Consider the following 27,526-nt stretch of genomic DNA (forward strand, 5'->3'; position numbering starts at 1 on the left):
TTGCACAGCTCTGGGAGCTCTGCTCTCATCCCCCATTTCTATTGTAAACAAGCAAATGGACAGAGAAATACTCTCTGATACTCTTTCTTCAAGAAGCTCCAAGGTAAATTTCCAACTCAGCTCCTGCCAGGGGACCACAGTCAGCTTCAGTGTGATCTGAATCACTGGTTTTTCCAGCAGGGAACAATCAGCCAAGGCATCAGCCAAGTTCTGAGCAACTGCTCACGGCAGATGTCTCGTGCCTACTACCACAGAGAATTCGTGCAAAGCCACTTCACGGTGGGCATCAGGCACCGCTCCGGGGGCGAAGCTACTCGTTCAAGGTCTCACAGCTGCCTGCCTGCCTGGCAGCTCATTCTTGCCTCCCAGTCTGCGGCTCCCCTGGGTAAAGCCAAAACCATGCAGAGAAACAGAAGAGAACACGCTGGCGTCAGCCACGTGGCTGGAGGGAAGAAGCAGCGGGGAGGGGAGAAGCGTTGCTCACCTGACTCCATGCGCCAGCCTTCCATCTGGGGCACCGTCCTCCGCGGCACCTTCTGTGCCCATGTGGCTTAGCAAGGTGCTCACAGAAATCACTTTCTAAATGGCTTCCATCTTTTGCCATGCAGTAAACATTTCGTTGCTTATGCCCTCGACCACAAGAGACAGAACACTGCAATATAAAGCAATGGCAAGGTTGTTGTTGTTTTCTAATCACACGGAGTTCGATAAAAACCTGTGTTGTGAGATATTAAGATCGTGTCTAATGAGAGTCAACTTCTTCTAGTGCCATTCGGGATACTACCTCAAGACCTGACAGGGTAGGAAGGTAGCACTGGAAACAACGCCCAGCAGCAACTATGTATGGCATCACTCAAGAGTATAGGTAAATCCTAGTAACTCAGCACCAATATAAGGCTCGCGAACCTGAAATTATCAAGGAAGTTCAGTTGAAAGAAGCCTGACTAGCAAACAGTAAGATATATCTTCAACAAAATGCCTTGGGATCCACTGATCCTTGTAAATGCACTCATAGTGCATTTCCAAAATGCAACTGTGTTCAATTTTTTAATTAAATGATTTAAGAAAACCCTTCAGGCATCTTCCAGGGAGAAAGCTCGTATTTTTCCTAGTCCTTTGGGAAAGAGGTGAAAAAGGCACGTTGGAAACTGAAAGGTAAGCCAGCGGCAAGCCCGCCGAGTCTGGGAGGAGCGTGACGTCCCCTCAGCTCGGATCTGCAGGCTCACTGGGCTGTTTCAAATGTGACCTTGTCTGACCACATCCGGACATTCGACTTTGATTTCAGATTAGGTTTCTCAGAAAGGTTTAGAAATCAAAGAGCCCATGGAGTCGGGACACAAATTTGAAATGACAGCTTCTTGTAGAGCAGGCAAGACGCCGGCCCCGAGGAGCACACGGGGACACTCAATGTCCATCGCCCGCATTAGTGATTCCAGAAGTCATTACCGCTCTATCCCGCACTGCTGGCTCAGGTTAGCGCGACACATTATTTCCCAATACAACAGTCTTGGCTTCCAAAGGGAAATGGACTTAAGAATGAAGAACACAATGTGAAAATGGATTGCGAGTGACATTCCTTCTGTGAGTTTGTGAGCTTCAATTACCAGAGTGCCCTTTTGTGCCTAGTAGATAAACAGCTCCAAGTAAAACAAGGGGCCTCGTATTAATTCAGCCCGATTACCCAGCACGCCCAAAGCTGTACCATTTGGAAACTGCCATATACGTTTTTTCTGGTAAACACAAACCATTATAAAAAATTCTACAGTAGCTGGAAATTTAAAATATGAATATTAACACATTTGGCTTTAATGTTTCACTTTAGAAATGTTCACTTGAGCTCTCATCTGATGAACCGTATGATCGGGACTGGTTATTCTGGAAAGCTTAATGGTATCCATTATGGAAGGAAGGAGTCCAGGTCAAATATCTACACCAAAACAAAGTTATTCATCCTTCGGCTTACGGTGCTTCGACTTCCAAGGGTTTCCGAATGAAGTGCCTAGAGGTATTCCTATAAATTTCTAAGAGTTGCCGAGGGACTGGCACAAAGGTAATTCTTATCATTTGTGACCAATTTTAGTAGTAAAAATGTTACTTCAACGGGAAAATAATATAAGGGCACAATTTGAAATTGGAACGACTTCATTTGTTTATTCACCCAACAGTTATTGAGTACCTACCATGTTCCAGAAATCATGCAAAACATGGGAGACAGAGTGAGGACAAACTGACACCAACTGAGTGATGACAGGAGTAGCACTGGGCATGATTATTCATGGAGATCAGCGCCATGAAGCAAACAGGCTGCAGGGTGGGGCAGACCGCCAAGGTCACAGGCCACAGTGAGGATGGGAAGTCACTGAACAGGTCTAATTCAGGGCGAGACAGGATCTGATTTTTGTTTAAAAACCTCTACTTGACCAGTGAGCAGAAGCTAAACACGAAGGCAGTGTGAGTGGACAAAGGAACCCGCACTGCCCCCGGAAGCTGGGTCTGTGCAGGCGGGAGGCAGTGGCGGCCCAGACCCGAGTGCAGGGTGTTTCTGTGGGCAAAGTTGGTGAAGTCAAGATGTGCGTTTGTGAAGTAGAGAAGACAGAGCCTGACAGACCGACTGTGGTTACAGGGAAAGGACGGCTTCTGGGCTTCTGGTTTGGGCCACTGGAGAGGGGGTGTAAGCAACATGTGCCACCACATCAAGATACAGAGGACATTTGGGAAACAGCCCTGGAAGTAAGAACACACTTCTCTGCAGGAAATGGGTTGGACATGGGGAACAGGGACTCATAGGTGGTGATATCCGCCTGAGCAGAGTGAAGAACCATAGTTGTCTTACGGTAATCAAATGAACTTGGCTGCACTCAAAGCAAGTTACCCTTGGGGACAGTCATTTCAATACATGAGCGCTGTACCTTGTGATGAAGGGGTCAAAGAGAGCTGATGGACATAATCAACGTAACAATCAGATATGGACAGCAGAAGACACAGTTTAAAAGAAGGAACGCTACAGAGGCACAATTAGAGAAGGCTAAATTCCCTTACACCACTGCAGCCAGGCTGTGCTCTAAGACTCTATATGCACTATCTGTTTTAACCACCCTGATAAATCAACAAAGCTTAACAACAGACCTAGGTTTATTAGTGGGGACAAGTGATGTTTCCAAATCGTACAGCACAGAGCCTGACACACTGCTTCCCACCTGCTACAGCACAAGCCCGTATGTCTGTTGGGAACAGTAACGGCACAACAACAACAACAACAACAACAACAACAAAGATTAAATTATACACAACTTCCGAGGTAGTAACTCATCCAGGTCACTGATATCGCCAACTTCAATTTCTACTTCTACTGCTGATGAGATGGTGAAGTACTTTCTAAACAAGATGCCTCCAAGCCCTGTAAATGTCCGGATCAGCTGCATCCCACCTAGACAGAGATGCCTTTTGCTTATTTGGGGATTTGAATGGACCTGAATTAGAACAAAGAATGCAATCGTAAGCAGGTTTCACCACACATGTTCTTTTCTTGAAATTATTAAGATCTAAATGAGATTAGGGAATTTTCAAGGTATCTAATCTGACAGCAAACAGTCTTCATTTAATGCTTTTCTAAATTATCAATGAGGAGAAGAAGCTGTTCATGGAAATGTTTAACCCTCACAGGTTTATTAATATGTCTATTATGGCTTCATGAAAGAGCTGTCATTTTGATAATTAAATAAATACAAGTTTCAGCTCTTTCATTCTGGGGGCAATTTCCATCTTCTCATTTCCAGTCTTTTCCCAGGCATAAAATGATGTTTTTATCAACATGCACTGAGATATAATAGTTATATTTAGTGTGTCACCTAACACATTAGTTATTGGCTACATATCTGAGAGTTCTCGCTCTTGGGAACATTTGACTCCTTCATTCTGCAGCTAAAATAGCTTCCTCATTTGCCCATAGGACTCTGACTTTTTCTTCTCAGGCAGCAACCCAGCAACCCGACTTACTTAAGGGATTGATTTTTCCCCCATCTTTGAGCAAAATTCCCAAACAATGTAATCTCTGCTTACTCAGAAGCCCAAGGTCAGCCTCCCAAATGCCTGGACTTTCAAGCTTTTGTTTTTGGGAGGCCAGGGAAGGGGATGTTGCAATGTGGAGCAGTGTTCAGACATAGTGCTAACACTTTTTGAGAAGGCTTAAGAGTTTGAAATCCTTGCATTTCACTCATCCAGTGGACATGATACTCTGGACACGGGCGGTGTGTCCTTATCCTCTCTCAAGGGCTTGGACATCACATCGATGGACTTGAGTCCAGAGTGCTGCCCTGGACTTCAGGGTTCCCTGCCTTGGTCCTTTCACTTACACTGAAGGCATGGTTTCTCAGTTATCAAGAAGCCAATGAGCTTCTTGTGTCTACCTGGATGATAAGGGTTGAAGACCCAAGGAGAACGAGAGCCTCAGATGCCAGAGGTTCTGGTGATCCTAATGAACGAGTTCACAGAGCAGGAGGAACCCAGAAGAAGAAAGGAAAAGGTAAGAGGTCAGGAATGCACAGGGAAGCTTCTGGGTGGGGCTAAGATGCGGAGCTCAGAGGAAGCCCTGGAGTGGTGGGTGCAGGCCAGGACTGCCCGGACTACAGCACAGGCCTCATGCACAGGAGGACACCGCAGGCAGTCCTTGCAGCCCTGAGTCAGGTACAGACACAGGTGATCCACAATCTGGACGCTGAGCTTCTGCATTTCCACATACAAGACTGGCTCACACAGGTTAGAAGGAAGAAGGACAGAAGGCCAAGAGAAAGGTAATATACTAGAGCCCACTGCCAAGTTAAGCCAAGACTCTTCTAGAGGTTAGTCAGGTGCACCACCATTTGGGGTGGGTGGATCGAGCTCTGTTTGGAGACAGGAGATGGTATTAAAGACTTTTCAAGGCCTTTCCCAGGTGCTTCCATACAATTTGAAAGCAACACCTAAATTGCTTCATTTAAATAATGTTTGGTAGTTATCTTTTTATGGCAATGAGTTCTGATCCTACTCTCATTTTTACTTTATTTTACTTCCCCTGGAAAGTAAGCTATCGAAGAAGATACAGGCCTCCTCCAAGGTCCCAGATTGCCTTTGCCAGTCACAGTGACAAATGAGACACCCCCGTGCGAGGGAGGGTCACACTACTGGAAAGGCGAAAAGACACCTGCATGTACCTAGCGTCCCATCAAGGAAGTAATGTAAGAGGATATGGACTTCGGAGTCTGAGTTTCAGACCATGCTCAATGGAAAGCATGTGGGTTTGTCACAGTGTAAAAAAGGTAGCAACACACATATATTTGTTCACTGCTTTCTACACTGTAGGCAGTCAGCAACTTAGGGGAACGAAGAGACAGGAAGGCTGCGACTACCATCACAGAGTGTACCGTGACTAACCGAATGCTAGGTTTTCGTAAACAACCACCTAGAACCTGACTTACAGCACTGATGCTGGACTAATCTGACACAAGTCATCTAGATTCAAGGTCATCCCAAGATACTCTTTCAGGCTGAGCAGACCTCGTGCTGTGAGTGGGCTGTGAGCAGAACCCTGGGCAGGAGCCATAAGGACCGTGGCTCTTGTCATTTAATCTCCAAAGCAACTGTGTGGCTCAGGTTTTATTAGGGTTTCTTTTCACAGAAGGAGACTAAGGGTCCACTAATGCACACTCCCCAGGATGACAGAGTCAGGAAGAGCAGAGTTAGGCTTGGCATTGAGCACGCTTGTCTCCAGGACCACCACTCAGTCCTTAAACTGTCACGGGAACAGGGGCTGCATACAAGAGCAGGCTACTCCTCTCTGCCTACTCAAGGCAACGGCAGGAAGCACAGACCTCAGAGAAATGTCTCTTAAGAGGATTTCATGGTGCTCTGAGTCCTCAGCCTGCCTGGAAGAGGCCGGCTGTGCTGTTAATAGTCCCCACTTCTGCACCTTATTCGCCACACCCTAACCCTCAGGAAGAGAGGCATATGAGAAGCAGTATACGGTCACATACACAGGACCTCCTTCTTGTTGGCTGAAGCCACACCCTGCTTTCCTCTTGACCATGCCGAGGACTTATGAACCCTTTGGGGTCTGTCTGGTGCCCCATAGGAAACTGTCACTTCTGGGGCCTGGCGAAGGGCTCTTCCATGGCCGAGTGGAAGGCTGCAGATTGTAAATTTGGGCCAGTCGATTCACTCAGCGCCAGAGCTGCTGGGAGTCTCAGAGGTTTATCCATTTCTCTACAGACACTGCACGGCACTTAGTCATCCCTTCCACGCTGGGCACCGCACCTAGAGCTAGGATGATGGGCGGGGAAGCACAAAGGAGGCGGAGGTCGTGCACTTCTGGCCTTGAGGACTCTCCTCTACAGGAACAAGAGTGAATGGCTGGTGGCTGCGTGTGGGGAGCCGGCCCTTGTCCTGCTCTAAAAGGCAGCAGAGGGCTGGGCGGCAGACTGAGCTAGAGTTGCATGGCCGTGGGCAGGTGAGTCACCCTCTCTCTGGGCTAGGCTCTCTCTGCAGTTGCCGTACGTGTGAGCAGTACAGCCAGGCAACGATCAAAGGAGGCAACAAAATCCAAGCTCTCTCCACGATGGCCACACGACATGAAAGTAATCCCTGTTCAACAGCACCACACCACTCCTTCTACTCAATGTGTTTTCAAAAAGAAGATTTCCCAAAAGATGAGCATTTAAAAAGATTTGCCAAATGAATGTATCTAAGGGGAACGCTCTGTCAATGTCAATGCTGGCAGTAAAGGTGGGATCTAGTCTGGCAAAATCTTGTGAATAAGCAAAGTGTTTTCCTTTCCAAAGGCACAGAGAAATCCACAGAGCAGGTACAGGTGTTAGTTATTTTTCTACTGCCCTTTCCTCACCTATAGTCAATTGCTGATTTTTATGCTCTCTTCTCACCAAAGTAAGAGCAAGAAAGATATGACGTCCCAGTCCTGCATCTTTTCTCCATTCCACCACTTCCTGGCCATACCGCTGATCGCCGGGAGTGCTTCTGCCTCACCTTTGTTTCCTGATGCCTGGTCTCACATGTCCTGAGACAGAGCTGGCTGCAGTGAGGACCACTACGGAGCACACAGTCGCCCCTGCCCTGCTGTGCTGGGGTCTTTGTGGGAGGGGTCATGGTCCTTTGTTCAAGAGCGTGTCTCCTATTGGCCATCTGAGCCCATTTAGGGATACTTCTGTAGGGCTTCTCACAAACAAGAATGGCTCTAAACAGGGCAACCAAAAACCAAAATACTGAGGAAGAAAGCAGAGAAAGCTTCACCAGGAAACAAGGGCTGTGAGTTCAGGGCGTAAAGCCAGCGTTGACAGGCCTGCCTGATGGCTGTGCATGTGTGGACCACCCTGGCACTTATTACCATGTGAAGGCGCTGAGAAAGCATGGACTGTCAGCAAACACCACAGAGGAAAGCGGATGTGAGAGCAGTCACCGGCCAGATGGGGCACTGGGCCATCTTCCCACTCTGCCCTTGCAAAGCTACAGAGATCTCAGGCAGCGGCTGAGATTTACATGTCAACTCCTGGAGCAAATTCAGGCTGAGCTAATTGTACAGCCAAGTAGGCGGCCTGCTAGCAAGGGGGACTGGACCCCACAATGCAGTGAGGCACAGGGCCCTCCAGGGGTGCTTCCTCCCCTCCACCCTTAAAACATAACGAGTCCATATCAGAGGGAAGAAAGATGGTTTAACAGTAAATATGTATGAAATTAGCTATAGAAGCTGTGAATCCCCATTCTTTTGGTTTTGCAAGAGTATGACTATGCCAGTTTTTCTTCCCACCAAGAGAAAGGAAAACCAAAAAATCTGCAGATGTTGTACCTGGTGAATTTTATCATGGCCGTACCAGGGCTGTGTCACATCACCAGGCCCTGACCCCCTTGTTTCCAAGCACACTGACTACTTTTGTAGGACTGTCTCCCTTACAAAGTTAGCATTACTCATATCTGGACTTCAGCATAGTTATGATGTTGGCATTTTCCAGGAAAGAGGGAAAGGTGAAGGCGGAACACTCTGTGCCCGGCACAGGAGCATTTGTGAAACTGTCTGGATGGCAGGGAGGGTCCCGGGTCCCGGGGCCTGTGTCAGCTGTCACAGAGGTGAGTGAGGAAGGGTCGGAGGAAGTCACCAATGGAAAGCTATGACAGGTGGAGCTGTGGCCAAAGTCTTTCGGCTTTTGAAGGTGGAGGTGATCAGAGGTCGGGCTTGGGGGTGCTCACGCCAGCGAGCAGATTTGGGGCAGGCACAGCCCCACCTGGTGTGACCTCTTTACTATCCACAGCAGTCAGCTCAGGCCCGGAAGCTCAAGTTGACTTCACAGAAAAACATCCATGCAGTTTGCTCCTGAACTCTGACGTGCTTGATCGGTGTCCACCCCATAAACGTCCTCTTCCCACAGGGCTGTCCCTGTGCTCAACAGTCCCTTAAAGGACACTGCGACTGAGCGCATCTCCCTGCCACACCCAGCCCTGCTGTCTGTCTGGCCTTCCACCCATGAGCTCCCAGTGAAAGCAGCACCTCTACAGGTCAGCTACCACGCGCTGCTGGCCTCTGCATCTCCGGGCAGTTCATGTCCACAGGGCCCACCAAGCTGGGGCCTAGTTATCTGCAGAGCACTGGCAGGCATTCTAAGTGGCCTGGAAATAGCTTTGAATGCCGAGGAGGACTTTGTGGGCCATGTGCACACACTGTACCCTCTAAGAGACTTGAACACCCCATCTGTGGAGCTGCAATCTGTTAGGGGTCCTGGGACTAATCCCTGTGGGTGCCGAGGGATGAAAGTTTACACCGGTTTGGGGTAGCAGCTCGTCCAATCACTTGGGTTTAAGGCGGAACTAATGTCACTCCAGGACCGAGATGTGCATGAGTACCTGAACCTACATCCAGAGAAAAACCTCATAACAGAAGGGGAAAAGGGCATTTTACCAGTTACCGAATTAGGCGCTCACCCTCTTTCACCTGCTCTGCTGACAGTTCAGATGGCAGAGTGCCTCTCAGTCTGCATTATTTGAGTGCTTCCTGTCTTTTCTCATCCCCCTCCCACCCATACCGATAAAGAAAAGACTCAAAAGCACCACCATGAAAGAAATACAACCAGAAGAAATGAAAACCAGCCAAAGTGTCAATGGCTTACAACGTGGAAGACTTGTCTTTAGAAGCGGTAACAATCACGTTCGATAGTTTTCTGCAAATTAAATGACCCTATAGCACTCTGAGAGTTTCTGCAGTGGAAATTCAAGAACTGAGGCAGAAGAGTGTGGCAGTTACGCACTCAATCCAAGGTCTGAGCTGCTGCCTTCTGGGAGTCTCCCTGCTTCCATCATTTGTACGCGTCATATTTGAGTTTGAACCCAGGCCTCACGCATGCCAGGCAAGCACTCCGCCACTGAGCTGATTTCCGGCTCGGGTCTCCAAGCTGCCCAGGCTACCTTCCAACCTCCAGTCCTCGGGGCCACCTTCCAAGCAGCTGGGATTACAGGTTTGTGCCACTGCGCGTAGTCCCGCTTCTGTCTTCGCTTCCTTACAGCCTTCCTGAACTCAAAGCTCCTCTGCTCCTTTCAGAGCAAATGCATGGTGTCCTCGAATGCTGACTCCCACTGCAGTGGCTTCTGTCTCACTCAAAGTGAAAGCAAACATCTCTCCTAGGGGAGCCCCTCTCCTCTCCTGCCCTGCAGAATGCCTTGCGTGCTCCCTCCCCTCTGCAGCTGTGTATCCTGCTGCCTTCCCCGCCCCACCACCCTCCATCTTCCCATCACTAAGATGCTTCCGGCAGCAGCCTTGTCTGGAGGCCCACATTCTTTGCTTTTGCATTTTCCAATATCTTTGTTCAAATTTCAACTTCTAAATGGAAAAGCCCCCAAACCTCCTCAAAATAACAGTCCGGCCCCTCTTCCATACCATCCTTGTCCCTCTTCCCAGCTGAGTGTGACCTGAAATGCTATGAGCCTTCCTCACTTTCCTTTCAGTGATTTATAGGTTGCTGTCCTACTAGGATAGAAGCTTGACGGGTGTACGGATTTTGTGTGTTTTGTTCCCTCCCCAGTGCCCAGAACAGTGTCTGGTATTTGGAAAACATTCAATTACAGACAAACACACACATGGATATTGCCTAGCAGAACCCAGAGCCAACTATCACACAGGAATACTTAGGATCACACAACTTTCTGCCCTATGTTCAGTTTACTGTAAAAACTAAATAAAAAACTATTGCTCTCTCCGATCTCCGGTGTCCACTCAGCCCAAAGCTGGCTTGTGTGCTTTAATATTTAATTTGTAATTGCAGAATTAAATACTGCACAGGGGCATCTAAGAGGAAGGTTGTCTGACAGTGTGCTCTCCAATAAGCAGGTGACAAGTGGCAGACCTAGGAGCCCAGTGCCTGGCACCTGCTCATGAAGAGGGGCACCGAGAGACCCCTCTGAGCCATTGGAGTCACTGAACAGCCCGTGTTCCATGGCACAGTTTCTCCTTCCCAGTGACGTCACCTGAGAGTGACAATCTCTTCCAGGTGGCAAAATGTAATCTACAGACTGAAGACAGAATGTGAAGAAATGTAGGAGAATAGAGTTCTACAAGGCCCGGCATTTTCTGTCTCCTCTCTGGCTGGGAACGCTGAAAAGCCAAAAACCCTGAAGACTCACATTTCTGTCTGAAGACAAAGCATCTCAGTTTGATACTGAACTTTATACAAGACCACCTCTTTCATTTAGAAAAATGTTTTCAAGGTGTCTACTCTCCAGACCATGAAAGCAACATGGAGCCCGAGATTTTCTAACAGTAAACTTGATGGAAGGGAATCATGAACACCGTCCTGCCCCCTGGCCGGCCCCACCTGGCCTGTTAAGTAGGAATCGGTGTCATCACACTAGGTCCCTGCCAGTCCTAAGAGCCCTGGCCCTCTCCTTGTAAACACACTGGTCCTCATCCTTCTGGGGGTACTGCTGGCACCTGGGAGAAGCTGCCCCGCTTCGGGGGTCCTGTCCAGGAATAAGAGGTGACTAACTCTGATTTCTGAGTTCCTTTGAGAGCCTGCTTCCTACTTAAAGTGTAAAAAGGCTCAATTAAAAAATGTAGATATTCAGTTACCTCTGATGATACAAGTAAAATAAACAAAACCCGGAACCTAGTTCAAAACTCTTGGAAACATTTGGATCTCAAGGACTGCTTTGGGGGGGCAGCTAAACCAATTTTCACTTAGGTAAGGCCATGGTGTGTGTGTGTGTGTGTGTACGTGTGCATGTGCATGGGGGGCCATTGGGTTGGACATTGGTAAATACACAACACTTCTATCTGCTAAAGCAGGGAAGATATGCAAAAAAAAAAAAAAAAAAAAGTGATATCCAGAGGCAGAGCTCAGAAACTTCTTCCCCGTAAGTTCACGCACAGAAAAGCCAAGTCAACACCACGCAGATAGAAAAGCTGATCACCCGAGCTGAAACTGACAGATAACTCACACCAACACCTGGTGATGTCTGTAAAGTTTCTCTTCCTTGAGAGGAGGGAGAGAACTATTTTATAACCGTGAAGACTTTTTTGTCTTAATATATAGCAATCGCTATCAAGTATATTTGGCAAATGCTTCAAATTATGCCCATCAGAATATGAAAACACAAAACTCTGCTGTGAGGAAGCCACAGAACTATGGGAGAGAGACGGATCCCCCACACACCAGAGACATCTGGCAAGGACTGAAACATTTTTGGCTGTCACAACTGAGAGGGTACGGTACTGGCATCTAGTGGGTACAGACCCAGGATGCTGATAAATGCCCTACAGTGCCCACTGCTACCCACCACAAGGAACTATCTGGACCTAAATGCCAACAGGGCTGAGGACGGGAAACCTCACCTCTTACTTGCAGTCCAGGGAACCCACTGCGGACGGCTATCTGGGTACCCAGTTAGAAAGGGCCTCCATTCCCACGTACAATGTGCTCACTGTTACTCCTTTTTAAAAAGTGTCCCAAGGGGAATCCTAAATGCTCCGATGCTCAGGCTTGACCTTCCCAGATACTGCGGGGTTGTTATTTATCTGCATTTTCTACCACTGATGGTTCAAATGTAAAATTGAGAGAGAATCTGCTTCATGTGCACAGAGCTACGGCACTACCCTAAACTGCGCAAGGCGCAGAGGGGGCTTTGTTTTCTGTGAAACGTCCGTCTCCCATCATCAGTTACAAACTGATCCCCTCACCACCACGGCTGCCGGGATAAGGTGCGGCTCCCACCGGCACATCTGCACACATCTACACCTTCCCGTTCTCCCTGCCCTCAGGAGAGTGCGCTGCACAGTGGTTTGCAAATTCACAGCCTGGAGCGGTAACCTGGGGCCCTCACTCACTGGACTTGGATGGCTTCTTGGCTCTCACGTAAGGTTTGATGGGAAATTCACTGCCTGGAGAGAAGAGCTTCTGTGACCCTCTGTCACTCCCTAGAGCCTGCAGCTCTGCCTCAGCGGAGGTCTCAACTATGACACACCTAGAAATTCCCGACAGGATAATTCCTGCTGCTGGGGACTGTCCTGTGCGTTCAGCATGCTTTGCAGCATTCCAGGCATCTTCCACGAGGTGCTAATTGGACCCCCACCCTGGCTGCAACATCCAAACACACGGGGCATCTGGTGGTGGCGGCAAAAATCACCCTGTAGTTAAGAACTACGCTAAGGTCCCCAGAGGGTCCTTTGCCAAGTTCTCAGAAGTGACCAGATTTCAATCACATTCGCGGAGCAGGGGCACAAGTGCATCTTTATGGACAGGAGCCATGGGGACCTCACGTCACTCCAGGAAGGCCAGAGGCTTCAGCTAAGGGGCTGGAAACCTGGTCTCCAGAGAACAGATGTTCACAGCGTGAAATCAATTCCCACAGTAACAGTGGGGTCCTGCCTCCAGCGAACACACTTCCCCTGACGTCACGGCCCTAAGGCTGTGCGGCTCCCTCACGTCTGACCCAAAGAGGACCGAGGGGAGGGAAGTAAGGACTGCACGCACAGAGCCTGCCCACAGCCGTGCAGAAATCGGGGAGGCTGCCCCGCGAGGGTTTTTGGTTTTGTTTTGTGACTTAAGGAAAACAAACACAGAGAGCACACCATTTTGGGAAATATCTTGAGTTTTCAAAGGAATCTGGACTGGACAGCAGTGGATAAAAAAGGAGCAACTGGCTAAGGACAGGAATGTAGTGGAGTTTAATCGCAACAAATTCAGGGGTTCTCCGGGAAAAGGGAAGAAATAAAAAAACCTCACTATTTCCTCAGGGGTTTCATTTCAGTGGCAGAGTGTGGGGATGGCAGGAGGAAGAGAGGGCAACACCGGGAAAGACTAAGTGTGGTGCAAAGACAGTGGTTAAGTGGGAAAGACCATTTCTGCAAAGCTAGGCCTGTAACACCACTCCTGTTACTATCGTTTTATCAGGGTGCAAATCGGACTCAAAACAGCTTCTTCAAACGTGTCATCATTTTTAAAGTCCTGAATAAGTCCAGATCTACTCTTTATTTCCTTGTGAAAGAAAACAGATACTCTAGATCGACTGGTGCTCTTTGAAGAACATTTTTTAAATAATAGCTTGAAGATTTTCAGACTTACAGAAAATCGCAAAAACATCAAAAAGATCTCCTTTACCCCCAATCTAGAATCCCCAACTGTCGTTTTACCGCACACGCTCCTCCTCTGTCTGCTGTTATTTAGTCGTCTTTTCCTAAAGAGTCTGAGAACAGATCACAGGCGGAATGCCAGATTTCTCCACCCCAAGGGAGTGTCCTAGGTGGATACCACGTAACGTTCTAAGTCAGGATGTCACCACGGATGCAGCACCACAGCACAGCCCTGTGCCTCCTCATCTCTGTATCTCCAGACCAGAGAAATGAGCAGCGGGGCCCAGCCATTCATTCCAGCACTGTTTGTAGTCCTCTGTGAGGAGGCACCAAGTTTACCCGTCAGCCTCAGCAGCCGGAAGGGAATTAAGGCTGGGGGCACCGAGCAGTGATCAGAGAAGCCAGCTTGGCACGTGGTACATGGTGGTCGGTCTACATTTCTTCCTCTGCTTTGGCTATGAAACAGGAAGCAAACCTTTCTGGATTTTTCCTGTTATACTTCCCCTCTCTTTGTCTTCACAGGTTCCCCAAACACAACAAAGTCTGTTTACCTGCCTCACAGATGGAGGGATGCAGGGAGGGCTGGGAGCATGAGGGTCGAGGAGAGGGACAGAGGGAAAAGCACGAACTGAGAGCCACTGACTGCCTCACCCGTGAGGACGCCGCGACCACACAGTGCAAGAGGGAGCTCAGCCCGTTGTTTGTTTTAGCTTAGGAAATAGTTTGAGGACATTTCAATACATTTAGTATGTTTGATCTCAACCAAAGAGGAGTGGCTGTGAGATCATTTTCGATAAATTTTAGTGTCATCATATTTCATAATTCATAGTGCACTTACTTTCTACAAGCAACCTCCTCACCGCCAACATCTACAAAATCCCCTAACCGGCACTGATAAATCTGATCTATCAATCTGATCTATCAGCCTAATTATGCTGGATACAGACATAGATTCATTGCCTCAAATGGTTTGTGTGTGCGTGTGCGTGTGCGTGTGCGTGTGTGTGTGTGTGTGGCTTTTGATTGCTTGATTTTTTTTTTTTTAATACAGGGTCTCCCTGTGTCACTCATGCTGGCTTTGAACTCCTGGCAATCCTCCTGCCTCAGCCTCCTGAGTACTGAGATTACAGATATGTGCTACTACACCTGGCTTTCATTTATCTTTATGCACTAAGTGTCAGAAGCATCGCCCAATGTGTGCTTAATAAATACTGGGTGACTTTTTCTAAAAATCTTCAAATCTTGCTCTTTATTTGGCTTAAGAAAAATAATCTTCTTATATTTTGCCCCAATTTTCTTGAGAAAAATTTGTAAACAGCTTAATTTCAGAATACTCATGGCATCATAATCTGGGATAAGAAAAAAATCCTAAATGATGATATGCTCTATCCACTGGAATTAGCATTTCATCATTTCCCTCACTACATGGTGACAGGAAGGGATTCCTTCTTGGTTAAGACCAGTGGCTTGGAAGTCTGAAAATTCCACAATCCAACACTCAGTCAGTCACTCGCCAGCTATGTGTCCTAGTGCCCATCACTTAACTTGCCTTACGATGTGGAATTCAACAGATACAGTGGACCCTTGACTTACAAACTCGAGTTGTTCTCAAGGGCTGGTTGTAGCTCAAGTTAATCAACTGAAGGCTTAGGCTCCTCTCCACAGCCTTCCAAGTCTCTCCCTGAACACAGGAAGTTCTCGGGATCCCTCTAGAGACACTGGTATGGCATTTCTCAGTGAACCCCACTCAGGGAAGGAGCTGTCATGTCCCTTCCAGAACTCTTTAAGGGTTAAGTCTGTAACTCAGACCATCTGGAAGCACAAGCAGCAGGCATTCAGAAAATAACCCAAGACTTTGGTCGTAAGTTAAAACTGAAATTCTAGTCCTAATCTAAGTTGTTTATATGTCAGGCCTGACATAACTCGAGGGTCTACCACAGAGGAGTAACTCAGGCAGCATAAGTGAATTGCTTTTATAATTCTTAATGCAGAGCAAATGCTCTATAATATGTCGTTATTAAAAAATTAAAATCCTCCTTATGATTATGAGGAAACACACTGTGTGAAAATCTGTTTTTTTTTAAAATAACTACAGGTATCAATTCATTCACTTTCTGAAATACTTCAGACCAAAGAGTCTTAGGGAGAATTACTGGAATTACCGCTCATTCCAGGGCTCAGTCTGAGAACAGGCCTAACAGACCGACAGGCCTCTGGGACACAGCACCTGCTGTGTTGCAGTTTAATGCAGAATGTCGCCCTGCAGAGAGAGAAGTCCCCATCTGGTCACTAGGAAAAATAATGGGTGATATCACCAGTCAGTCTGCTGCCACAGCTGAGGCAGGAATGATAATTTCTGGGGTGCTGCAGGGTGAGGGCGAGTGAGGGCCCTCAAGGGTTTGTGAACACTGCAGAGGACAAGGCTAGCAAGACAGTCGCAGTGATGGAAGAGACACTGCCTGGACTCTGACTCTTCTGCAGCGTCTTTGAAACACAGCCCTGTGAATCTCATCAGCTGTCACCTACGGGGTTCAGTGAATGAAAAGCTGCCTTCTTAAGACTTTTCCTCCAGAGACCGAAGGGTCTCAGCCTTCGCTTCTGCAAGGTGGCTACCTGGTGTTTTCCGCTTTTGTCTTCTCCCCAAAACCATCAATCAAGTGCTGCCCTTTCAACCTGCTGCACCCACACAAGTATGCTTTCTCCTTAAGTGAACTTGCTGCCACGTTGAAGCTGAACCCTGAGACACACAAGGGAGAGTGTTTTAACAGCTGCTTTTACAATGAAGCCCTGGAGTCACTACTCTCGAGACAGCTGGTTCTGGAAAACTGTCCTGTTTTCCTAATGCCCACCTGTCAGGGAACACCCACTGCAGTTCTGCAAAACAAAGGCACAGAACACAAGAAGGGCCAGAGCACTGCGAGTGGTTGGCAGGGAGGCCCTCTAAACAGGGACCCTGTAAGTGCTGATGCGGCCGTTCCCTCCCTGCCCGGGCCAGTTTATGATTTATTGCCAAAGATAATACTGTTGACCATGGTTGCCCTGTCTAGCACGGCAGCCAGTGACAGCTACTTAAAATTTAAGATAATTACAATTAAATAAAATTTCAAGTGCAGTTTCCTTGTTACTTAGGCACATCTTAAGTGTTCAGTATGAGCAAATGACTTGCATTTGGAAAGTAGTGCTATTGGCCTCCACATTGGAAAGCAAATATACATATGGGGATTTAGCTCAGTGGTTCCAACGTCTGCCTTGCAACTGCAAGGACCTGAGTTCGATCCCTGGTTTAAAAAAAAAAAAGATACGGACCATTCCTAGCTCTCTGGAAAGTCAGGGGGGCTATGGTGGTCTGTTTCTCACAAGAGAAGGGGATGCAGATCTTGGGTCAGGATGAGGGACTCTGGGTTGGGCCTACATGGGTTCCTTTTTTCATTACTCACTGGATTTGCTTAGCACAGCTGCCGACAAACTAACTTTTCTCTTTTATTTTAGTTGTACCAGGGATTGAACTCAGGTCCTTTGCTTGTGAGGCAGGTGATGGAACCACTGAAATAAATCCCCTCCCAGCCAACTTTCTATTTTAGAAATTTCTGAAAAAGGGACTCTGGCCTTTAAAACTATCCACGACAAGGATTCTACAGGCTAGAAAGCAACAAGAAGCAAAGAAAATGGTGTGGAACTCACACATCCCACATCTTCTTGCTGATACACATTAAGTGACAAATGGGAGGTGAACCCTCCGAATACAACCTCCCACACTTCTGTGGGGCCTGAGAGTCCTAGCAAGGAGAAGGCAGAAAACCAGCTCCTCCACTGGTCCTGGCTGTGACAGATTTATCCCTGGGTTCTAATGTAATGGGGGACAGACACACAGGTACTGATGGGTTTTTAAAGCTTCTGTGCCACCAGCTAGGAAGCATTTACCCCCCCCCACCCAATGAGACAGTCACACACTTAGATTAAAGATAGGATTGCTAATTAATATTTATTGAACAAACATTATCAGCCACCACAAAGCTGAATGCCCTAATAGCAATTTTTTATTGCTATGTTGGTGGTGGGGCTGTCAGGAGAGAGAAAGACCAGTTCCTCAGTTTTCTTCACTTACTACTAAATTTTCCCTTTGTCCATTCGAACAAATAGCTCTGACTTGCTCGTTGCTGGATTCTTAGCACCTAGAAGTGTGCCTGGCCTGCTGTCGATACCCTAAGTGTTTACTGTACGCCTGAATACCTTTTACTTGAAAAGAAAGATGCAGGGGTTTTCACCTCTCTGCCCATCCCCCATAAAATAACTCTCCCTGAGCTGCCTTTGCTAAACTCCAGGGCTCCCTCCAGCCAATTATGCTTGGACACAATTATGCTCTGCCTCCCACTCCACATTCCTAAGTTTTCATTCCTTCCAATTCCAGAAAGGGGACTGCACGCCAGAGGACACACCACTCCTCCGAGCCCAAAACCCTCTGTGACCGGCGTCTCCCATCTTTGGGCTTTTGAAACCCATAAGCACCCAAATCTGTCAGGCTGCCATGCCAGCTCTCCAAAGGAGGCAGGGACAGAGTCGCACAGGCCTAAAAGCACCATCAGTGTGGCGAAGCCCGCCAAGTTTGGTCTCCAGGGCTGCAGAGATGCAGGAAGGTATTTTCATTTCTCTGGCCCATCTGTGAGATGAATGAGTGAGAGACCTGATCTTCACTGAACCCAGAGAAACACTGCAATTTCATGTCATCCTGCTCTGGTTCTTAAAGTTATCTTGTTTTACATTCCATACTGATAGAATAACTACTGTGGCTCTTACTTCATTTTTAAAATCATTAGCAATACATTCAAGAATAACACGTGCACTTATATGGTATTTTTCATAGTCAAAATCTTGATGTTATCCCTCTACTCTGGTCAAACTTGTATTTTTAACACGAGAGCGTTATTTTGTTATTCCAGAAACTTAAACAGTTGTTTGATGTTTTCATAAATGTTAGTTATGGGAATTGACCAATGGCAGTTTTAAGTTTGGATTTTCTGTTATTAGAGTCAAGTACAGAAACTCAAAACTAGCTCAATACTATGGACACTTGATGGCACTGTTTTAGGAGTATCTTTTATTGACTATAAAAGAGCCTCTGGCCTCATGCTGACAGAGGCCTATTCTGTCCCTCACAACAGGACCGATTCAGCGGGCACCCTGGCACGGTCCCAGCAGTGAAGTGGGGTGTCCCAGTGTGGAGTGACTTCTCGCAGCCCCTCTGCACGGGCTGGCAGGAAGGCTGCTGTGCCGTGGGAGTACTTGGTACGCACAAGGTCAACACTCAAGAGTAAAAGTGAGCTGTTGGTACCATCACCTGATTTGGAATGTTACCCTTTTCCTTGTACCTTTTGAGGAGAAAACTAAAGGGATTCCCTAATCTTGGTTCTTTCACCCATAAATACCACAATAAGTGAAAGAATGAAAACTTGGGGGAATAAGGTGTCAAAAGGTCTTTGGGGCATTTTCATGATTTACATTTTTTTCAAAGGGTAGCCTGTAATTGAAACTTCCAAGTTCATAGGTATGGTACTTTATCTTTCTTTAATAAGCAGTATTTTCTGAGATGTATTTCAGGTAAACAAGAAATTTACAAATGTGAGCCTTTTGCAGTTACCTGAACACAAATAAGGTGTAATAACATTTATGTGTTGGGTTTACTTTTTCTAGCTTCTTTTATGTGTTCAGGATCATTTCTTCTAATAATAATTTTGTCTTCTGGCTATGTTTTGTCGCTATCTACAAATTCAAAAATGGAGAGCATTCATATTTCAAAGTGAGACGCAATGAATCAGGACAACACTGTTAGGAAAGAAAAAAATACCCAACAAAATATTAAGACCCATATATTTTTGTTTATATGACTAAGCATCATTTCCAATTCAGAAATATTCTTTAGAGTATCCCTTTAAAATACATGTTTTAACTACCCAACCAGAGAAAACTTGAAAGTTGGCTACTCAGATTTAGGGGATGGGGTTGTACAGACTGGATTTTTACAAAATCAAAATGAACCTTTTTAAAACCAAAAAGAAACGGGTACATTCACTTCGAATTCACACAGCCTACTTGCCTTTACAGTCTGCTGATAAACACTGACTTTTAAACATTGTTTATAAAATTAAATAACATGGAAAAATAAATATGCTTTATTATATAAACACATAGACATCTGTACTGCTCTAAGTATTCAGAAAATACTACGTGTGTTTGCTTAAAACTCTGTTCAGAAAACACGGTAATGATCTTCACAATCTTTTCTTTTCAAGATGGATGTAGTGAGGTTACGAGACACCGACGTTCAACATTTTCTCTCCCTACCTATAGAAGCTGCAAAGTTTAATATGAAAGTGAGGTAGATACAAGTTTGTAAGTTGGCCAGGCAGACACAGAAGCACAGCTCCTCTGTGAGCTCTGAAAGTGTCATTATTCAGATCGACAAGCATTTATCCTAAAGCACCTAGAGCAAGGCTCAGAGAACACTTTTAGGTTTGTCATAAACATCACAAAGAAGCAATTTCTGTCAAGAACAGCCAGTCTCCAGGCTGATCGCACACAGAAATGCCAGAGACGCACTGGAACAGCTCCGCCTGGCAAGCCTGCTCACTGGAATTATCTAGACAGGCTGCTTGCCCAGAATGCTCCGAGTTACAGCTCCTCTGGCATTGGCCTCTCTTTCCACGTGGACCCGTGTGCTCACAACACGAGGCACTCCTGGGACCGGCCGCAGAAGTCCACCGAGCAGCGGGGTGGGGCAAAGTTCCCAAAACAAGACAGGACCAAAAAGAGTCCCGGGAAGCATTTTTAAAAGGAGAGAAGAGGCTGAATCGGGGATGCTGTTTTTCACAGCCATGACCTCAGACCCGCAATGGCTCGAGCCAGGATCAGCGGAGTATCTAACGAGAGTATTGGAGCCCTAAGTGCACAGAAGCTTCATTTGGACTGTGGAAGCTGGATCAATAGTAACTCTGGGTTCTTTCCTAAAAACTGTTCTTTAGTAACAAATTGAAGTAGGCTATCTCCACTTTGACCTTGGAGAAACCTGCCTTGCACAGCAGTGGTCTCTTGACAGGCAGCAGCTAGGTGTGCAAGTCCTTGGGGACAGAAAGCAACTGGCAGGTGAGGGCTCGCTGCCTGATTTCTAGTCAGTTTAATCCACTTTCTCTTGAAAGCAACATGTTAGCACCTCAAGGGTACTTCTGACTGTTAATTTCACTGCCAGGCACCATGATGACTTTATGGCTATTAAAACAATTCAGGAAAGTATGCTCAGAGTCACTAAGATATGGCACCAAAGAGTCCACAGAAAGAGGCTGAAAACAAAAGCATGCAGTAAGGATCTAAAGGCTGCCCTCTCACACATACACTTTGGCAAAATAATATATTACCGATAGATCTATTTAAATAAAAAGCATCTGATTTAATTTTTAACATTATAATCTAAAGGCCTCAAAGAATTGACCTTGCTCTCTTGACGGGAGAGGCATTTAAATACGTATATATTCAAATAATGGTCACTTTACAAAGGAAGCATAAAAATCACATAAGCAGTCAAAGTGGTTTTTACATCCCATGCCCTTGCTCCTATGGGTACCAGAGTATTTAAAGTTTACTCTCTCTCCCCTTTCTCGTGTATCAGAACACTGTATGTGGGAATACGAACAGCTATAAAAATAAACTTCGTGTCTTCCATTAAAAGTAGCAGTTCAGGGCCGGGGATTTGGCTCAGTGGTTCCGCCGCCTGCCTTGCAAGCGTAAGGTCCTGAGTTCAGTTCCCGAGACCGAACGAAACAAAACAAACAAACAAACAAAAAAACCCAATGTAGCAGTTCATATTTTAAAACCTAAGCTCTTCAAATGTCTGTGGGGAAGGGTGATAATCCTGTGTAAAAACAGACAAAAGGCCCAGCTGTACTGCGAACATGCAAGTGCTGTGGAAATACACGCGTATGACTCAACTCAGCAGTCCAGACGGCCGAACGGGACTCGGGTGTTGGCACTGCGCTTGGCTGAATGAACAGAGTGTACTATAACTGGCTCAAGATGGAAAAAGGTTATGCAGCAGGTGGCTGCACAGCGCTGGGAGTGTCAGGAGATACATTTAACATTATCTTTGGTCTCTTCAGAGGGCTCATTTGCAAGGTGCCCTTATTACAGACAAAATAACCTGGGGGAACTGTCTGGGGCAGAGTGACACTTCCTAAACTCACAAATACAATCCTCACAGCCCAAATAGTGCAAATTCTTCTGGATTTCTGTGTACTACAAAGTGGGTGTTACCGGCTTGGTTCTAGATGCCGCCTCAGACACTGGGGCCTGTGGCTCTTCCCAGCACCAGTGTGTCCACCGTGCCACTCAGCTAAGCTGCGCTTCAGCTGCTACAGCACTTGGAACTCTTCCTCAGACTGAGAACCGTACTAAATAAATGGGCTTCTGGACTGGACTTCATGTGACACTGAATTCAGCTGCACTGCACATCTGTACTAACAGGAACCTTTACTGTATCTCTGGGAGGCAGCCCTAAAGTCTCCATAGCCTGGGCTCAGCTGCGCTAAGCTGTCGCTTGGACATGGCTGATCCTTCTGTTTCTGCCAAGCGCTGTCTCACAAGTCGGCAGAGTATTCAGCGGCAACCACTCATCACGTCACCACTGGCTAAGCAGTCAGAAAAAGAATTCTAGGACCAGAGCAAGTGGTCTCCAGCCCGTGTCTGTCCGGGTGGAAGGGGAAGAACATTTCAGACACCTGGAGAGGCACCACGTCACCTACTTCACTGCTGGTCATCTGTTTTTCCAAAATGGTTTCAGCCTCTTTGGGGCACAGGCTTTGTGTTGACTGTAACTAGTCAGCCCCAGGTCACACAGAGGCAAACTACACCATCGTAGGAAAAACTGCTTTGGCCTCAATAAGCAGGAATCCCCTCTCAAAAGTCCAAACTACCCCAGCTCTGCAGAGAAGGGAAGCCCCGCTGCTGAGCTGACAGTCGATCTCTCGCCCGAGTGATTCCAGCGAAAAGGAAGCTGCTCCCGCACCAGTTCCGGGGTGAGGTGCACATGCTCTGCCCATCAGGGCCACTGCGCACCCTCCGGAGAGCTCGCCGCTCGCACAGTTACGCAGGGGGCCCTCCCAGTCCCACGGGCCGCGGTCGCGGACCGCCCAAGCCAGACAAACACGAACACTTAGTGCCGTACCGGGCTCCACGGGCCAGCGCTCCAGGCGCCGTCGGGACAAGAGTGCGCACCGCACTGCTCGCGGTCCAGGGGCTTCTCCAGGACGTCGCAGCTCAGGTCCGGGAAGCGCTCACCGCTGGCCCGCTGGCACAGCACCAGCCTGGTGCGCACGCCTCCCCCGCAAGGCTTGGAGCACTGTGGGAGGCAGAAGGCGCGGTCAGTACTCACTGCACACCCCACTGGCTCCTTTCTCCACAGAAGACTTTCCTCAGCCTACTCTGAAAGTGCCCCCGGGCGGGGAGGTCGGGGCGCCGGGTGGGGCAAGAGGCCAGGAAGGGCGTACAGGCTCCTCACCTTTCCAGGGCCCTGTACGCGGGTCTCGTCAAGGGCCGGGCAGAGGAGGGGAGCAGGCCTGGGGGACTCATCAACCCGTTAGCCAGTAACTACAATAAAACTCTTTACAACAAAAAATACCCCGCAAAGAAAATGTAAAAAATATAATATAGATAAAGAAGATAATGAATTTGCCAATTGTATTTTCAGGCAACTTTTAAAAAAATGAATGGTACCAGGAGGTGAAGCGTACGTTGGGCTACTAGGCAGCATCCAGTACTGAGCTGCACCTCTAGCCCTTATTTTCCGGGAATTCTGAGTCAACACCAACGCTGGCGATTCTCGGACGCCAATATCTGCGGACCTTTACTGAAATAAGCTATTCTACCGTAGCTCTGAGTTCTGTGACAATTCATCTCGCTCCTGGGAGGAACAGTCGTGTGCTGGGAACGTCAGACAGAACACTGACGTCCTGGCCAGGACGGGGCTGTATTTCTTGGACAGCAACACTCCCCCTCCCCCAGGCCAGCTCTCCCATGGAATCTGGGAGATCGGTCTGCTGCCAGCCAGCACCCGGCAAAGATGTGCACGCCCCTGGCATGCAGCCGGGTACAAAGCCTAATCATGGGTCCCCTGGGACCCACTGGGAAAGGCTGGGATCCCACAGTGCCCTCCTTCCTCCCCACAGCTCTCGGCTGACGTAAGGAAGGCAGCCACAGCTCCCACTGCGTGAGCAGCCTGGGGACTATGGCCCGTCAGGCTCCTTTTTCTCTCTCCCTCTTAGTGCCTGCATTGCCCTGTTCTGTTTGATGAACTTTACAGTCAAGGCAGGACAACTCAACAAGCTTTAAGTGTCACATGCTCTCCCTGGGGATTCAACAACAGAGAGGTGTACGCTTGCTTCAACACAAAACAGAAAGCACTGGAGCCCCAGTAAAATAGGCGCTCAGTACCACACATAATGTGATAGTATTACTGATAATAATTACTCTTCTCAACACTACCGTATTAGTGCATTTCTACAATAGCAACTGACTGAAGGCGGTCGCCAGGCGTCGGACGGGGACCACCTCATGGAACAGTCGTGCACAGCACGAAGCTGTTCTTGGTGTTCTCACTTGGACATGAGGACACAGAGATTTGTCAGAGTTATGTGACTTTCCAGGGTCACAAACCGACGACAGCCAGGGCTAAGAACCGGACCAGTTCTGTGTGCTGCAGGAGACCACTGCCTTTTGCTGCATTTCCCTGAAAATGAGACCTAACTGGAAAATAAACCGTGGCATAGTTTTTCAGGATGTAGCCGCACTTCTGAGTAAGCCCTAGTTAACCTGTCAGCCAGATGGAAGCAGTTAATAGACTGTTGTAACCCAAGACGATGTACTGAATTATAATAATGCAGGATTAAATATGTCATTACTATTGACATGAATACAATAAATGATAATGTAAATTATAATTAAGTGTTTGTAAGTACCCAAGGAGGCACCTTTGGATGAGAGGTAAACATTTATGCAAACAGACGAATCTGAGACTTGCTGTCAAATGACCATTTGGGGCACAGACAAAACACAGGTGTGATGTGAGCGCCTCCTAATGAGCGGCCATGCTGTGTCCACCGCGAGTCTCCATATTCAGCACGTGCTGGGTTGTAACAGACGTGCTTAACGCGCTTGTGTGAAATAAAGAAACATTTTCTGAACTTTGGTGCCTGCACCTTTTCGTCCCTTTGTGCGGACCGTTACTCTTAGCTGCCACCGTTTGTGTTGCCTCGCCTGTCTCCTAAGTCTTCAGTTAACCCCTGATTTCATGGAAACCGTGAAGCCAGCCTGTGAGGGGCCGTAGCTTGGGTGAAGAATTCATGGGGTAAGATCACTGCCAGCTGATTACCAGGGCACTGTGAGCAAGCGACATGGAGAAGCAGTGCTCACTTAAGGAGAGCTCTACGGCTGGACACGAGAGACGGGGCCAGTGGTTCTACAGGAAATGGGGTCGCCAGAAATTCAGACTGGAATTCGGGGTTTAGGGTTATGATGTTCCAGAAGACGACATGGCTGCATGTGACTAAATGTACATTGTGTACAGGAATAAATGTAGATTGTGGGGGGGGGGAACTACATGAAAAAAATAAGATAACCCCTGAAGATAAGCCCTATTGTGTCTTTTGGAGAAGAATTAACATAAGACCCATTCTTATTTTTGAGGAAATACAGTATCAGTCACAGATGGTAACCTAGAAAAGCCAATGGCTGAGAATTTCATTATTTGAGAATATACAGCTAATTACTCACTTCTATGAATGAAACAACCCATCTGTGATAATGAGCCTCCTTCTGGCTTGAGTCAGAATTTGGAATATCAGGAAGCATTGTGCACAGGAAGAGGGGTGCACACAAATACCCCAAACCATGCAGAAGGGAAGACATCCACGGACTGATGTTACACATAATTTCTGTCACTGTAAAAGCTCTCATTTTAATCATCAGAGGTCAGTCCACAAACTTAGAGCAGTATTTATCCACATTCATTCCTAATTTTACTTCCCTATGAATTCAGACTGCTCATTTCAGTACCAGGTGAATGTTTTACATAGATGGTCTCCTAGTGCACCCCAAACCAAGCTGCTTCCACCAGAACCGGTGCTTCCCCCTTAAAGCAGGGCATGAACAGGAGCATCTCTCCCACAGGACGACAGACTGACCGGCAGACGCTCCTCCACTTACCTCGCCCCAGCTGCCAAACACCCACTGAGGACATGGGCCAGCCTCACAGGCTCTCTGCTCATCGGGTTTGATTCTCTCCACGCAGTCCCGCGCTGGGTACCCGTTCTCGTCCTGACACACCACAACCCGCCGCTGGGAGCCGCCTGCACAGGTGCTGGAACACTGAACACATAGTTCACGAGTCACCCTCAGCGCATGCGGGCAGCCGGCATCAGGCGGCAAGGGCCTCGTGGGAGGGAAGGAGCTCGGGCCGCAGCAGGGGTGGCAGGCATGGCCTTCAGATTTCCAAAGCACCTCACTTACTGCCCTCCTTCCTCTCTGCCTTGGTGGTGTGGATGGGCTGGCCTCACTGTTTATTTTTGTGTTTGTTTGTTTTTGTTTTGTTTTTGGTACCGGGGATCGAACTGGGGTCCTTGTGCTTGCGAGGTAGGCGCCGGAACTACTGAGCGAAATCCCCGAAATCCCCGGCCACCCAATGTTTATATGTAAGTTCTTGTCAGAACTGCAAGAGCTTTATATCTGTAACCAACATGTGACTTCCCTTTCAAAACAGAGAAGAGATTACAGGCCCAGGGAGTTGACAGGTGCTGGAATTGAGCTTCTGGTGCATTCGCCCAACTGCTCTGAGAGGCACTAGGTGTGCCCTGGGCACTCTCTGGTGACAGGTGGCCAGACAGGACGCACATGGTTACTCTCTGCATTTCCTATCCTGTTTACCCTGTGTGTTTTGCTGTAAAATCAGTTTGTTTATAAAACCACCATTTGGACCTCAAAGCAATGTCATTCCCAGGAATCACCAAGCTTCGAGCTGTATGTGCCTGCTTTGTTTTTAGTTCCAGGTAGTCCTTGAGGCTGATCTGTGACTTGTCCAACTCCAGCTCAAATCACTGTTATCTTAAAATATGCTCTGATATTGCTTCTTGCTGGTCAGTTTCTGCCTTATTGAGATGGAAATATATTTTGTTGCTAACTGCATGAATCACAGTTCAATTTCCCTGCCTGTGCTGGTCAAATAATAAGTGATTTTGGAGTGTACCCTCATTGGTATTTATACTCTCATTTTATACTAAACAGATTTATTAGTTCCAAGAAAATACTTACACACTGTCTTGGTTACTTCTCTCATTGCTGAGACAAAACACCCAATATCCAAAACTAAAGGAGGAAAGGTTTATTTTGGCTCATAATTTGTAGAGGTTTCAGTTGACAGTTGGCTGACTCTAAGGCAGGGTGGCCCGGCAGAGGGACATCGCAGGGGAGAAACAATTCATAGCAGGCAGAAGACTACAAAGCAGCAAAGCAGCAAACCATCACAGTAGCCCTCTTTCTTTCCCTTATATTCCTTCCAGGATATATGCCTTTAGGGTGGGGAAGCATTCTCACCTAGGGAGGGCCTTCCCATTATCCACAACCAGAGCTATGCCAGACCAGTCGGTAGGCTAATTTAGCAACCACACACCCTTAATCTCAGATCACATTCTAGATCCAGCTATCTCTAAAAAGCCCCACCTATGACCCCATGAGGCTCTGGGAGACATCTAGAAACAGGCTGTACAGATATGTTTTGATTTACAAAAATTCTACCACTATTCTCTGAGTGTTCTGGTATACTTAATCTAAACCTGGGTATATGTTTCTTGCTTTTAAAGAACTTCCTATGTAATGAAAAATACAGAAAGTATAATTTTA

At 47.4% G+C, this 27,526-nt stretch overlaps 1 protein-coding gene across 12 annotated transcripts in view; it reads right to left on the reverse strand.

Annotated features, from left to right (window-relative positions):
- Adamts9 (ADAM metallopeptidase with thrombospondin type 1 motif 9) overlaps positions 1 to 27,526 on the reverse strand; it is a 129,770-nt gene that overhangs the window by 36,541 nt on the left and 65,703 nt on the right. For 10 of the 12 annotated variants that reach the window (XM_010606562.3, XM_010606564.3, XM_033756894.1 and 7 more), the window contains 3 exons: positions 25,838 to 25,999; positions 22,803 to 22,976; positions 485 to 652 (listed from right to left, as the gene is read on the reverse strand). In XM_010606562.3, coding sequence (XP_010604864.1) covers positions 485 to 652; positions 22,803 to 22,976; positions 25,838 to 25,999 — 504 coding nt within the window. The remainder of the gene's footprint in view (positions 1 to 484; positions 653 to 22,802; positions 22,977 to 25,837; positions 26,000 to 27,526) is intronic. The other 2 variants (XM_010606567.3, XM_033756893.1) reach the window with 1 other exon arrangement.

The sequence above is a fragment of the Fukomys damarensis genome, unplaced genomic scaffold (genome assembly GCF_012274545.1).
Source record: "Fukomys damarensis isolate Sample0158 unplaced genomic scaffold, DMR_v1.0_HiC HiC_scaffold_28, whole genome shotgun sequence".
In the NCBI taxonomy this organism is placed as follows: domain Eukaryota; kingdom Metazoa; phylum Chordata; class Mammalia; order Rodentia; family Bathyergidae; genus Fukomys; species Fukomys damarensis.